We start from the raw sequence: 13269 nt of genomic DNA on the forward strand, positions 1-13269 counted from the left end.
TCAGTCGCCGGCAGAGTCGTGTTGTAATTGTCTGCTGTGTCTGCTTCCACACTTGGCACCATATGTTTTTGTTTGCCTTCTAGCTCTGATTTGCCATGTGGGGATTTTTTTAATGCGCTTACATATGTTTGTGTTGGTTACGCGTCAGACGTGGTGCTCTGCTGCCCACAGACATGCTTTTGTAACGTTGCCAGCTGATCTGTGCGCTAGCAGTTAAAAAATGCACAAAAAAGAGGAATCGCTGTAGATGTTTGGTGGTGCCCACCCCCCCACCCCCCAGCTCTTTCCCTCCATTAAATGTATTGTTTGAACATAAAAGCTCATTAGTAGAGCTTAGAATTAGAGTTTGATCAACTCAGAGACGATGTCTCGTGTTTAACTGTGAGAAGAGGATCCAGAAGTTTCACGTTTCTTGTGTTTTCTCACAGGTTCATTTGCACATCAAGGAGAATGAAACCGTGCTTGTTAGCAAAATGCTGCTTGTTTCTCTTCTTGTTCGTGGTCATTGTTTACACGACCGCATGAATTCTCAGCCGAGGCTTAGAGGAGATCTGAGCAAAAAATAAATCATCCATTCGCTTCTCCTTTTCAGGGTCGCGGTGCTGGAGCCTATCCCAGCTGTCACAGGGCGAGAGGCGGGGTGCACCCTGGACAGGTCGCCAGTCTGTCGCAGGGCCAACACACAGGGACAGACAACCATTCACACTCACATTCACTCGCACATTCATACCTAGTGACAATTTGGATTTTCCAGTTAACCTATCCCCACAAGCTGCATGTCTTTGGACGGTGGGAGGAAGCCGGAGTACCGGAGAGAACCCACGCAAACACGGGGAGAACATGCAAACGGCCTGATGGTGGAATTGAACTCAGGACCTTCTTGCTGTGCGGCAGCAGTGCTAACCACCGTGCAGTTAACAGAAAACGGTACTTGTTCATTTGTTAATGCCTTTGATTAATTGCTTTGACAGTGGAATGACAGTAAATGTGACGTGCTTGTATTTTATGTTTTCATTTATTTATAATTAGTCACTCTGGACTTTTAACCAGGGTTTTATAACCAAACATCATTCGCTCAGCTACGCTGCTGCTGCTGCTGCTGCTGCTGTTGTTGTTGTTGTTGTTGTTGTTGGTGGTAAGGGTTTGTGACTTCTCGAGCTATTAGTTGGTTAGTTGGTTATATTTTGAGAGCATATTGTCATCGTGCCATCAGGTTACACAAAGACACTTCTGTACCAACGCTGCTTACTTTAGCTACACATACCACCATGAAGTAAAAGTTGATACTGTTACTGAACAAACATGTGGAGCGTAATATTGAGCAGTTAAAAGACCTTCAGTGGTCACATGATTACCATTATATTTGCTACATTTATGTTTTCTTGCCTGTTTGTGTTTTTCCTACGTGTACGTGGCAGACAGCTTAACAAACAGGCCTGATTTGCTGAGAGGGAATCCTCTTTAGCAACATCAAATGGGAGAATCGGATTGAAGCTTTGACCACATGCGGTCATCGTCAGCATTCCCTCTCCCGTGTAAGGAAATGCTTCATTTGCCTTTACATCTGTCAGCAATTAGCTGTAATTATTTAAGCCAACAAGGGCAGCTTCAAAGGCTGAGATCATCCTGCCGTGCCGATCAGCCTGGGATTGTTGCAGCACATTGTTTTCTACCTTGCTGTTTGTTCTCATTTGATCTGTGCAGCCTGCACTTAGTCTTGTTTTCGCAATATGCTTTGCTTATTCAGGTCGTCACCGCATGTCATGCGCATTCGTGTAAACAGAATCGATGACCTGCTACTTTTAGTAAATGTTCCTCTCTAGGATATCACAGAAAGTGTGTGTGTGTGTGTGTGTGTGTGTGTGTGTGTGTGTGTGTGCGCGTGTTTTTACATGTACGTATGAATAAAAGGCCTGCTGCATTCCTTACATATGAAAAGGGCAACACTGCCCACTTTGTTTATTTAGTGATTACCATAAAAGCAGCCGTCTGACAGGCTCCATCTCCTCCTCATGTTTATTAATAAGGGTAAATGTTGGTGGCTCTTATGGCTCAAGCTCAATATGTTTATATCAGTTATATAAGAGCTGTACTGGCACTGTTAGAGTGGAATCACTGGGAACTGGAAACGCGTGCACTCTGACATGTGCTGCGTCATAAATACAAACAGATCTGCCGACTTTGGCTCGAGTACAAATCTCCTTTTGCTGATACACGTGTTATACCATACTTTGTAATTAAAAAGTGACAGAGCAGGTTTTTAAGGATTTATATGCTGCTTTCTTTTTGTTTGGGAATCAGTTGTTCTTCTGATTCCCAAACAAATGAGATGAAATGATAGAGATGGAAACTGGTTTCCCGTAACTCCAGTTCTTCTTTAGCTCTCTGAGCTTTGAGAGAAAAAGAATCAGTTTTTGTTTAATGGCAGGAGCTCGGACCTGGTTTTGGCTCATCATACAATCACCCACAGGATATCCCCTTTTTGGTTTTTCCCCACACACCCATCTCTCTGATGGGGGGAAAGTGTCTGTGATTAGACGAGTGCCAGTCTAGGTGTCGTTGTAAATGTGAGCTGTGTGCATTTTTAAAGCGGACGCTGTTGTGTCAGGTCTCGCTGTTGTGGCATTATGAGAAACGAGGCGACGACACAAGCAGGAGCAAACATCCTGCAGATGCTTCAGTCTTTCAGGGAAATCGTTTCCTGAAAGCTGTCTGGCTTAGACGAGCTCATCCCCTCCGCCTCTGGAAACACTCGGGCTGTTAGCAGCTGGATCTACTCTGAGACACCAAAGATGGTTTTCAGAAGGGAAAAATGATATTTGTACATCAAAATATATTTTTTTTGCTTATAAAATACAAATTATAACGGGTGAAACGAGCCACTGTGTTGAGATAATTGTTTGAGCATGCTCAGACAGCAGCAGCTGAGGCACGTGGAACAAATGCTTTGGACCTGCCTGCTCTCATGCGTTCTGCAATATAACTGTATTTATTTCAGCTACTTCACAGTCGGCACTTAAGGGCTTAATTTAGTGTGTTTACACTTTTATTCATAAAGTGTATTGTTGTCATTCAACACCACATGAATCAACACTGATTCATAATTAGGGATGGGTACCGGTGTCTGACATAAACGGTAGTAACCAGACCGAAAAGCAGCGCACATTTCGGTGCTTTATTTCGGTGCTTTTTTTCCTGAGCTGTGATACACTTCTAGCCAATAATTTTACGTTTCCGAGGATAGTAGGCGGGTCCAGGTACGTGCGTTCTTTTATGCAGAGCTACGGATTAAAAATGCCCAAGGCGAAGCGGTCAAAAGTCTGGCTGTACTTCACAGCAAAATATGCAAACTCAGCAGCAACAAGTGCTTTAAGCTGATACTGTGATACTGTCAAAGGAGGTAACACCTCGAATCCGATGAAACACCTGGAGACGTATAGCGTTTTGTTAAAGCCGAGAAATGCGCCGTATTTGATAGCTTGCTGCGAGACCTCACACCGAGCGCATCTACTGTGCGTGGGTTGCCTGTTATCTGACCCGGAGTTAGCAACATCCCCCAAAACCCCCGAAGAGGAGAGTCCTGGCCCCTAGCCCTGCCAGTGTAGCAGAAATGATGAGGATGATGATGCAGCAGCAGCCGTTCTTCTCTGCGTGAGTAGCTTCATGTTGTTCGTGTGTAATTTACGTTGAGTAGGCTAACCACGTTATTACATTAATGCATGTAAGGTGAACTAGCAAACATCATCATAGCTACATGCTGCTGTCTTCTTGTTTGATGGCAGATACTCCCTTCACCCTGGCCAAAAAGGCTAAAATGACCAAAGAAAAAGTGGAAAACAGTTAAACATGAGAGGTTTTGGACAAAGTTTGTGTTTTTTCCATTGTTTAAGCACTGCTTCCAGCCAAGAGTGATACCATATATGCCCCATAGCTGCAGAAAAGGCTAACATTGTTATCTTTTTACAAAAAACCAGCTGAATATGAGAGGTTTTTGGACCAATTTTGTGTTCTCCATTCTTTAAGCACCGGTTTGAGCACCGTTTGAGCACCGGCACCGTTTCAAAAGTACCGATTTGGCACCGGTATCAGATAAAACCTAAACGATACCCATCCCTATTCATAATTTTTAAAAAATATTACTTCTTTGGATCAAATGTATTTTTTCTTCATTTTATGCCCACATGGATTTGCACTTGTATCCAGTAGTTTTGCTCCTCTTGTACTCGAGCCCTTCTCTTCCACGTTTCCTGTCTTGTGCCTCTCGAGCTGCGCGGCGTTTCTTTGCTTTCAGAAGAAACGGTCATCCACGGTGCACGACCTGAATGCTCAGTGACAAGATGAGCACTCAGGGATAGTCTGAGTGGTTCCTGTATTTCAAAGATGATGTGCACTTGTGTTTGTCCAGTAGCACTCAGCACCTTGTGGGCAGGTAATGGTTACTGTTGCTGTAGAATACAGCAAAAATGTTTTTTCTTCATATTCTAAAGCTTATAAAGGCCCATAAACAGAACTGTAGCACAGCAGTTTATAAGGGCATGTAGCAGAACACCATGTGAAATATTTCTGTGTTCTGGCCAGTGTGACTTTGTGCTGCTACAGGAACATTTGGAGATTAAATTTGGGATTTAGCAAACTGAAAATGTCAGAGGGATCCGCCTTCAAACGAATCATTTCACAAAACGACTTAAAACCTCTTCAAAGAGTTTTTCCTGTGTCTGACCTCAGCTCTCTGTTTTTCTAACTGATGTTACTTCTAAAAGTAAAAAAAGTTTAATTCATCGCATTCAGCAGTAACGTGAAGCGATCCAAGTCTTTGATGGAGGGAGTCGATTTTGCGACATGTCACTGGCACAAAGGCTGATTCTGGTCATCTGGATGTTTTCAGGGGGAGAAACGTTTCGTCATCATCCAGGCGACGTCTTCAGTCCCAGCTCACTGCAGGTTTCCCCAGTCTTATAAACACTACATTTGCACCAGCCTGCCCAGTTTCTCAGTCAAATAGGAGCTCAAGGTTTCAGCGTCAAGATCAGGAGAAAATCTAGAAGTTACTTGAAATTTGTATTAAACAGTCTAACATTTTGACTCATCAACCAAAGGTGTTCTACACAACTACGCTGTAGCTGATATATCTTATTTAACCTCCTATCAGCTGTCTCAGTGAGTATCCATCCATCCAGTTGTGCTTTAAAGATTAATGTAGACCAATCGTTCTGTGTGTGTGAACTACATAAATCATGAATCACTGTTTCCTTGGCTGTTAAGTGGGAGATAAACTCCCTGGTGTCTCACTCTCGTCACTTGCTGTGTGTACAGAGATGTACTTGGCAAACTCCGCTCTGCTGTTCCATCTTCACATAAAGCAAACCGACAACTGTACATTAATTGTTGAGTGCAATAGTAAGTCTGCCTGTGCCAGTTTAAGCTGCGAGGCTTAACAACGTTTGTGGTGGAAACATTGTGCTTCTCATTTTTTCAGTTTGTTTTCCAAATTCTGAGCGATTTCTGTGAAACGGATTTCATTCTTGGTGATTCTTGGTAGCTAAAGATTCTTTTTGATCTCCGTGAGGCATGAAAGACATTTTTACACCAACTCGAGCAGCTGATGTTTAGCTCACCGTTAGAACCAAGGTTTCCTGTGTCAACTCTCAACCAGTGACTACTTCATGCACGTGTACCGGAGTTCGAACATTTTCGGTTAGAGGATCAAAGAGTCTATTCACACTTATAATTGGTTACATGACTGCAAACAGCAGCAATGAATTATGCAGCAATTAGTTACGGCCAACACTTCTCAGCTCGTCTTAATGCTGAACGTGTGATAATCAGGTCAAGGACAGACTTCTCAGTCTAACCAGCTACCTGAAGTTAATCTGCACTTCAGTCCTAGAGTACAGCAAGGAGGGATTGTGCTGATCAGGCTTTATTAGCATCCATTAGATCTCCAATTATTCTTTACTCTGTTGTCGTGTAGAGGCCAAAGGTATGTGTTTGTGTGTTTGCAGAGCTTGGTGTTGAATGCAGCGGTGTCATCAGTCATGAAGTCGGTCTATTTATACTTGTTGTTATTTCCTGACGTCTTTCTTCTCTTTTATAATTTCTTGAATCTGTTTCTTCTAAACTAACTTTTGTCCATAAGACAAATATGGACGGGTTGATTTTGTTGGGTTCACTTCATTGAACCTGAGAACCAGCCTGTTCATTTATGTCCTCTGTAATGGTCATTTGTTTTGGGTCTGCATCTTTTGACTTATTCAAGCCACCCTACTAAGTCCCGATGGACATCCTGCGCTTTCCATTGGTTTCTCGTGCGTTTAGGCTTTTAGCTCCAAAGAGGAAGGAAATCACAAAGTAAACTGGGAAGGTTCATTTTTCCTTGGTTCTCAGGAGGTTAATCAAAGGTTGTTGGACATTAGGGTCACTGTAAGCATGAAGTTTTCTCAAAGGTGGCTTTAAAATGCAAGACAAACGAGGATGAAAAGAAAGGAGGAGCTCTGTAATTTCTATTTTTAAATAAAACCTCATTTATTCTGTGAGACTTCTACTGTGTAAGGCCCAGAGGAATATTCAGGAAATGTTATGTAATGCACTGTATTCAACTACTCACTGGCTGGACACTTCTGTCAGAGCGTCGGTTCATACTGATGTGAGAGCATCTCCACATTCATGATGCAAGGATTGATATCTGAGCCAGTTATCTGGTTTCACTTAACCCAGCATTTGTAATCAGGCTGAGGTAGTTATTAAAACAAACCTCCAGCTGTTAGAGATGGGCTAAATCTGTGATAATATTTCTGACAGTATATATATTTTTAAAACTATGATGTATACGGCCTGCAGACAGCAGCAATTCTGAATGTAAGTAGATGAGGCGCCGTCTTTCTTTTCCACTGAGCTACCACCGCTGATGACACACTTCCTAATTTAAAGTGTGAATCTATTGAAACAAGGTGTCAGCAGCAGCATTGTAGAGCAACAGCAGTGACACATGTCAGAGGTAAGAACAAAGCACGGGTAATGTTTTCCCTGGAAATTCATTCCACAATAACTGAAGTAACTGAACCATGAAACTCTGCAGGAGCTGCGCATAATAAAACATAATGTTGTATGTTGGGTCGAGCTTTTTAACCAGTTGCTTCAAGCACTGCTTTTCCACCAGTGATCTCTGTCCACCGTTTATATTAAGCCTCTTTGATACCAGGAAGGAGAAGGAAACGTTGATCGTGTACGTCGAAGGTATCAATGCTCGATCATTAAGACGCAGAGCAACAGAATATTTAGATTTTTATTCTTTCTGTTGCAGCCTGCGTGATGTTTAATGAGAGAGGTGCCCAGTTTAGCGTCGTCTATTTAGGCACATATAACAATCAAATTTAAGGCTACGTCCACACGTACCCGGGTATTTTTGAAAACGCAGATTTTTCTATGCGTTTGCGCCTTTCGTCCACACGTAAACGGCGTTTTCGGTCACTGAAAACGGAGATTTTCAAAAACTCTGTTTTTGCGTTTACGTGTGGACGAGGTAAACGGAGAACATTTTTGACGTCACACTGTGCGCCACGTTATTGTTTCGGTGAAATTAATTTCTACAATGGCGGACTTTGACAAAATACTGTTAATTTTACTCTCTGCAGTGTTTAAATGCTTACATATACACACACAGTTACTGTCCCTCCACACATACGATTCAGTTCTGCTTCTATGCGCCATCTTTGTTTACTCTTTCCCACCCAGGCTGACTTCTGATTGGCCAACATTTCTACACGGATAGGAATATAGCGCCACCTGCTGCTTTGGCATGTTACTAGCAGCGTTTTCCTTCATTTTTGGCTTTTATGTGTGGACGGGATTTTTTTTATAAACGAAAACGGAAAATCTTCGTTTTCAAAAATACCCGTGTACGTGTGGACGTAGCCTAAATTGTGGATAAAATTGTCTATGAATCTATATTTTTAACTCTAATCTATATACATCTATAATTTTTAATATAGATTTGTAGGATTCGTATGGAAAGACAAAGACTTGATCCAAATGTCAAAAACAAAAACCCCCTAACATCAGCGCACAGAGGTTTGAGAGTTTGATGGTTTTATACCTGTTGATTTCTTAATCATTGCTTTCTTGTTAATACCGAGTTCTGAACCAACCGTCCGGATGTTACACCAAGAAAGGAGACCGTCAGACTAGGTAGTGTTCAGTGTTCTGTTCTGATGCTGTGTGTACGCTACCTGTGTGATATGACGATATCTGATGACGATATGAAAACTTCTGTCGTTTCATATCGCGCTGTCTTTTGTTTTGTGGTGTCGCAAAATGAACTCTTTACAGGAATATTTTATATCGTTTTGATGGTCACTGTAGCGGCTATGACCACACTACGGACGGACAAGTGACTGTTTTTACACGTTGTCATTAGCAACAACGACGGTAAACCCAGCGTGTTCGTCCGCTTGTTTATTTTCCAAATAAACCTTTCACAATAAAGCTGAAGATGTCACGATCTGGCTGGCAGACCGTGGGGATGTGTGGGGAAGGAGGACCCAGGCGCGGTACTCTGTGTATAAACAGTGCGTTTATTTACAGTGATGGAAACAATAACAGTAAATTCCCGTGCTCTCCCGTGACTCCCGTGTCGTGTCTTCCCAAAAGTCCGTGCTCCGTGTTCTCCACTGCCGTGTGTCCACACACACCCCTTGCCTGCTGCCCTCCGAGGTTCCACGCTCCTCCTGAGGGGAAAATGACAGAGGCAGCCGTCAAGACACTTAATTCCAGTAGGCATACACTCAGACTTTAGCTAAGCAGAAGACTAACGTGGAGTCTCATGGAATGATCCCGCGTCGGTGGGAGCTCCAAGACTCTCCTAAGTAGCTCCCCCGACGAGCCCTGATCAGCGGCAGGTGTGTGGCTTCGGGTGTGGCCAGTCCTTCCGCAGGGCCACACCCCTCAGGCCTGCAGGTGGCTGAGCTCCATCCTCCAAGCATCCCCGCAGACATAAACACACACACTCACATCTACAATCATGGAGGAGAGCAGCAGCAATACCAAAATACATATAATAATCATAATAATAATATGATACATGACTGCTCAGGGATCCTGGGTCGCCCAGTCCCAGGACCCTGACAGAAGATCCTGTTGAGACTTTTTGAAATAAACTGAAATGATGACAAAATACATTATTCTCAAACATCACATTTCAGAATATGCATCAAACAAATGACCTCAAATAAAAAAAGGTAACTATAAATGGTGCCAGTGAGGATGAGGCAGAACCAGGTAATTATGGGTCAAACTGGTGTTTGACTGAGTGCTCGTATTTAAACTGCTATAAATAACTTGTTGGTCTATAATAGTTGAAACATGTGTCAGATGTGTCCCTCTTGAGCCCTGCACCACTTTTCTTTTTTACCTTTGGGTTTTGGGTTGTAGATACAAACACATACTTTGCCTTGAATGTTATTCACACAGAAATATGTGGCTTGAAAGTGAATTAACCTGTGGCAAACCCTCACGTGGACACCTGCAGATATGCATTGTGACTAAATGCCACATTGTAATTAGTTTGTACACAGACAGACAATCGTAGTAATGAAAGCTAGTGCAGACTGAGCCATGCTGAGCAATTACTTTGCTTTCAGTGTCATCGTAAGGCAGTGAAATAAGGAATTTGTCTTGCTATTGTTCAGTGAGCAGGCAAGACATATTGTGCATAATTTATTCCAGGCAATCAGTTGGTTTAAATGCTCAGAAGCACGCAGAAGACTGGCACAATGGAAGGTCTCTCAGCCTCATCATAACTTTGTCACTTATTCTGTGCGCTGACAATACATGTCATGTTACATTATTTGCCTTGGATGAGTGTGGGCGGGAAAGGCAAACAAGATTAGTTGATGCATGCACTTGTTTTTCTGTGAGGCCTTTAGAAATGGTTTAGTGAGTCAGTGCCAGTAGCACACCCATCAAGCTCATTTCTGACAGCAGTGGATATCTCTGAAACTGCTGGAGTAATTCTCTGCCGGCACACTAAGGTTGCTTCGAGGTGGTCCATCTGAAGAGCTGCTGCTTGAGACGGGCTGGATTCCCCCCCCCCCCCCCCCCCCCCTAACCAGTGTGTGCTGGAAAATCTGCCTCCATTTCATTCCTTATATGCACTGTACACCAGCTGTGAAGCTCACTTTGGTTTCTGTGGGCTGTGGGTTAAATCCTAGACCGAGTTGGGGTTTGTTGGACTGAGAGTCTACACTGAGCGGTGCTGAACAAATACAACTCATCCTGAAAGATGTTGATGGATTAAGAGGTTTTATTCAAACTAGAAAGACAGAGGGCAGCAGTAATAACTACGACCCACACAGGTTTGAATCAGCTATACTACTTGTATAGTTACTCTTTTATAAAATCTAAATGCTTACATGTCACAGAATGATTAAAATTATTAGGTTAACACAGAATTTGCAACAACTATATTTATTTTCTTTTTTCCATTTTCCAGATTCGACCAATCAGCGCACGCTCAGTGTGCAAAGGCCTTTACAATATTGATGCATTTAATCAGTCCAGTAGTTTCAAGCCCGTAAATATAAAATTCCTGTAATTCCATAAAAAACCAAAACATAACGTGTACACTTGCATCATGTCTCGGTGCTACAAATGCACACTGCATTAGAGCTGGTCTCTCCAGCCTCAGTGTTGTAGACTATTGACATGTTATCAGTGCAGCTGCGGCAGCTTTGCACTTCCATGCTGATAGCCACTTCATCTGCTTAAACGTCTCCCTGGGGCTGTTAACAGCAATGGCTCTAACAAAAAGAGTAAAATAGGTCACCACTTCAGATAACAAAGCTGATTTGCTCGATAACTTTTACAGTAGAGGCTGTAATACATTGCACAGCCCCTTCAGCTGCAGCCTATTAGTGCTGATGAGCGCTTTCAGACTCTGTAACTCCCATATTGCAGTTGCAAGTTGTGTAACTCATCTTATTGCTTTGTTTTCAGTATCCAGTTTGTCCATGAAGACAAATGTTCTCCTGTATAGTTTCATGTTGACAGAAGACAAAATGGACTTAAATGTTCAGGGTTTCTGTTGTTAGCGCCGCTGTGTGCCCCTCAGCTACACGCTCCTGTTTTCTGTCCATCAGATTTGATTTAAAACCATTTTGCAATCAGTCCTGCTTACTTTACCTCACTGTGACATCAAAGTCCTCCAAACACAACTGATGCATGAGTGAGAGAGAGAGCGTGAGCAGTGTGTAGGTTCATGCTAATGTCAGCATGCTAACATAGTGAGGTCATGTTTTTACAGTTGCTCTATGAGCATGTCAGCTAATTTTGAAGTGGATGATCAGGTTTTCACATGAGAATTAAGAAGAACAGTAAAGTCATCGCAGTTCATCCTTGGACCATGAATATATGTGTTTCATTTATTTATCAGCCTCACGGAGGAATAATGAGTCACCTTTCATTAGCAGGTCATCCAGTAGCTATGAATATCTGTTCAAGTCATGTTCCACAGAGAGGGTTCACTCCCGTGACCTTTCACCTTCACAATAAGAAGCCTGTTAATCAAAGCAATTACAGTCTGTCCACTCAGTGACTACACAGGAAGAAACACTTAAAAATCCCTTGAAAAGCTCGTCTTGTCTTCTGTAATCTGTGATCTGAATGCGATGTTGCTCCAGACACCTTTCCTTTCCAACATGAGCTCTATAAATATACTAGAGGCTCTTTTTCAGTGTATTTGTTGGTTTCCATTCGTGTGACTTGTGTTATTACAGTCCATGTGCACATACATGGTAATGTCTGAGCTGACAGGTGGGAGGGAAAAAGGATCGAAGAGAATGAGCTGAAAATATAATAAATTTAAAAAAATTAATCCATTTAAAATATGTCAACATGGACTTTGTGGTTGTGGCCGCTACAGTGACTGAAACAAAAGGTTGTGTAGCGTTGCGTGAGATGTAGCACTAAAGTGTCACATCCATGGTTTAAATCCACCTGGCATTTGCTGGAACCTCCACTCCAAAGGAAAAAAACTGTCAGTGACCTTGTTCTTTTATTCTTTGTTGGAGAAAATTTAGTGATGGAACATCGAAGCCTTTCTGCATGATAGCCCTTCAATTTAGAGCAAATACTCTCTGCTTATTGTAGAGGAGATTTGCTATCTGTCAAAATGGGCTTTTGTGAAAAGGTATTCAGCTGTTTTTGAGCTCTGCAGTGTGTAATGAGCAGCTTTTCATAGATATAAAAATTCAGTCAAACACACATTTAACTGCTGATTGTTGGTGTGACTGCAGGCTTCTTACAGGCCAGTTGTCTGGCTGATACAGTCTGTAGTACATTGCTTGCACGAAGATGAAATACTTGTTTTGACTCTAATAAAAGCTTTGTCTTGTTCTGTTTTCTTCCTAGAAGAACATGACGCTAAAGCCTCAGGAAGGCAGAGACAACCAGGCAGGATCCCTGCATAAGAAAACCCCTTCTAGGGTTCCCAATGGCCTGAGCCTGGAGCCCTGCAGGAACAATTTCCACCACCAGTCCTCAGACCAGGAGAACAACCCCCGCTTGGCTCACTCGCAAGGGAAAAAGAAGAAGCACCTGAACAAGAAACACACGATGGTGAGTTATGAAAAACCAAAGAAACCAGTAAGAGTAGAAGGACCATCATTAAAAACTGTTTTCTTATAAATGCTTGTTTAGTTTTAGTTTCCTTTAGTTTAAATTAAATGAGTACTTCACTTAACAACTGGTTGTTTACAGGCTCTGGAGATGACTGGCTGTGGGCTTAATGGAGCAGCTTTTGTTACACTGTGGCATTTGAACCAAAACCACAGTCTGTTCCTAACACTAACCAAGTTATTCTTATTACATAAACCGACCAACGAGTCAATCTGAAAGTAAAAGGCCAAGCGCAGTGCCCAAAGGTCTAATGGGAATTCACACGTCTGTAAAAATGGCATAGCTGCTATATTAGAACACTTTGGTGGAAAGCACTTTATAAAGGAAAAAATCACATGGCATACATGCAGAGTTGGGACGCAAAAAGCATATCGACATTTTAAGGACTGAGGTTTGTCCTGTGCTTTAAACTGATGCTTGTTGAGCAGAAAATGGATCCTCTGATGGTGTCGATTTTGATAATTAATGCTAATTCAGCGTCCAGCTGTCAGATGCTCAGAGTTTTACTGGCACGTGTACATTTTACTGATCTGTGCGGTGGGGAAAAAGCTTTTATATTTTAAAATATTAATACAGTTTAATTGATACAATGTAATTTAT

At 42.3% G+C, this 13269-nt stretch overlaps 1 protein-coding gene across 10 annotated transcripts in view; it reads left to right on the forward strand.

Annotated features, from left to right (window-relative positions):
- The window catches only part of auts2a (activator of transcription and developmental regulator AUTS2 a), a 372946-nt gene that overhangs the window by 85646 nt on the left and 274031 nt on the right, over positions 1–13269 (forward strand). For 8 of the 10 annotated variants that reach the window (XM_085419859.1, XM_085419862.1, XM_085419861.1 and 5 more), the window contains exon 3: positions 12403–12609. In XM_085419859.1, coding sequence (XP_085275985.1) covers positions 12403–12609 — 207 coding nt within the window. The remainder of the gene's footprint in view (positions 1–12402; positions 12610–13269) is intronic. The other 2 variants (XM_085419860.1, XM_085419863.1) reach the window with 1 other exon arrangement.

This window comes from Rhamphochromis longiceps, linkage group LG10 (assembly GCF_057381845.1).
Source record: "Rhamphochromis longiceps isolate RC_006_pf linkage group LG10, R_longiceps_female_GT1.1, whole genome shotgun sequence".
NCBI classification, from domain to species: domain Eukaryota; kingdom Metazoa; phylum Chordata; class Actinopteri; order Cichliformes; family Cichlidae; genus Rhamphochromis; species Rhamphochromis longiceps.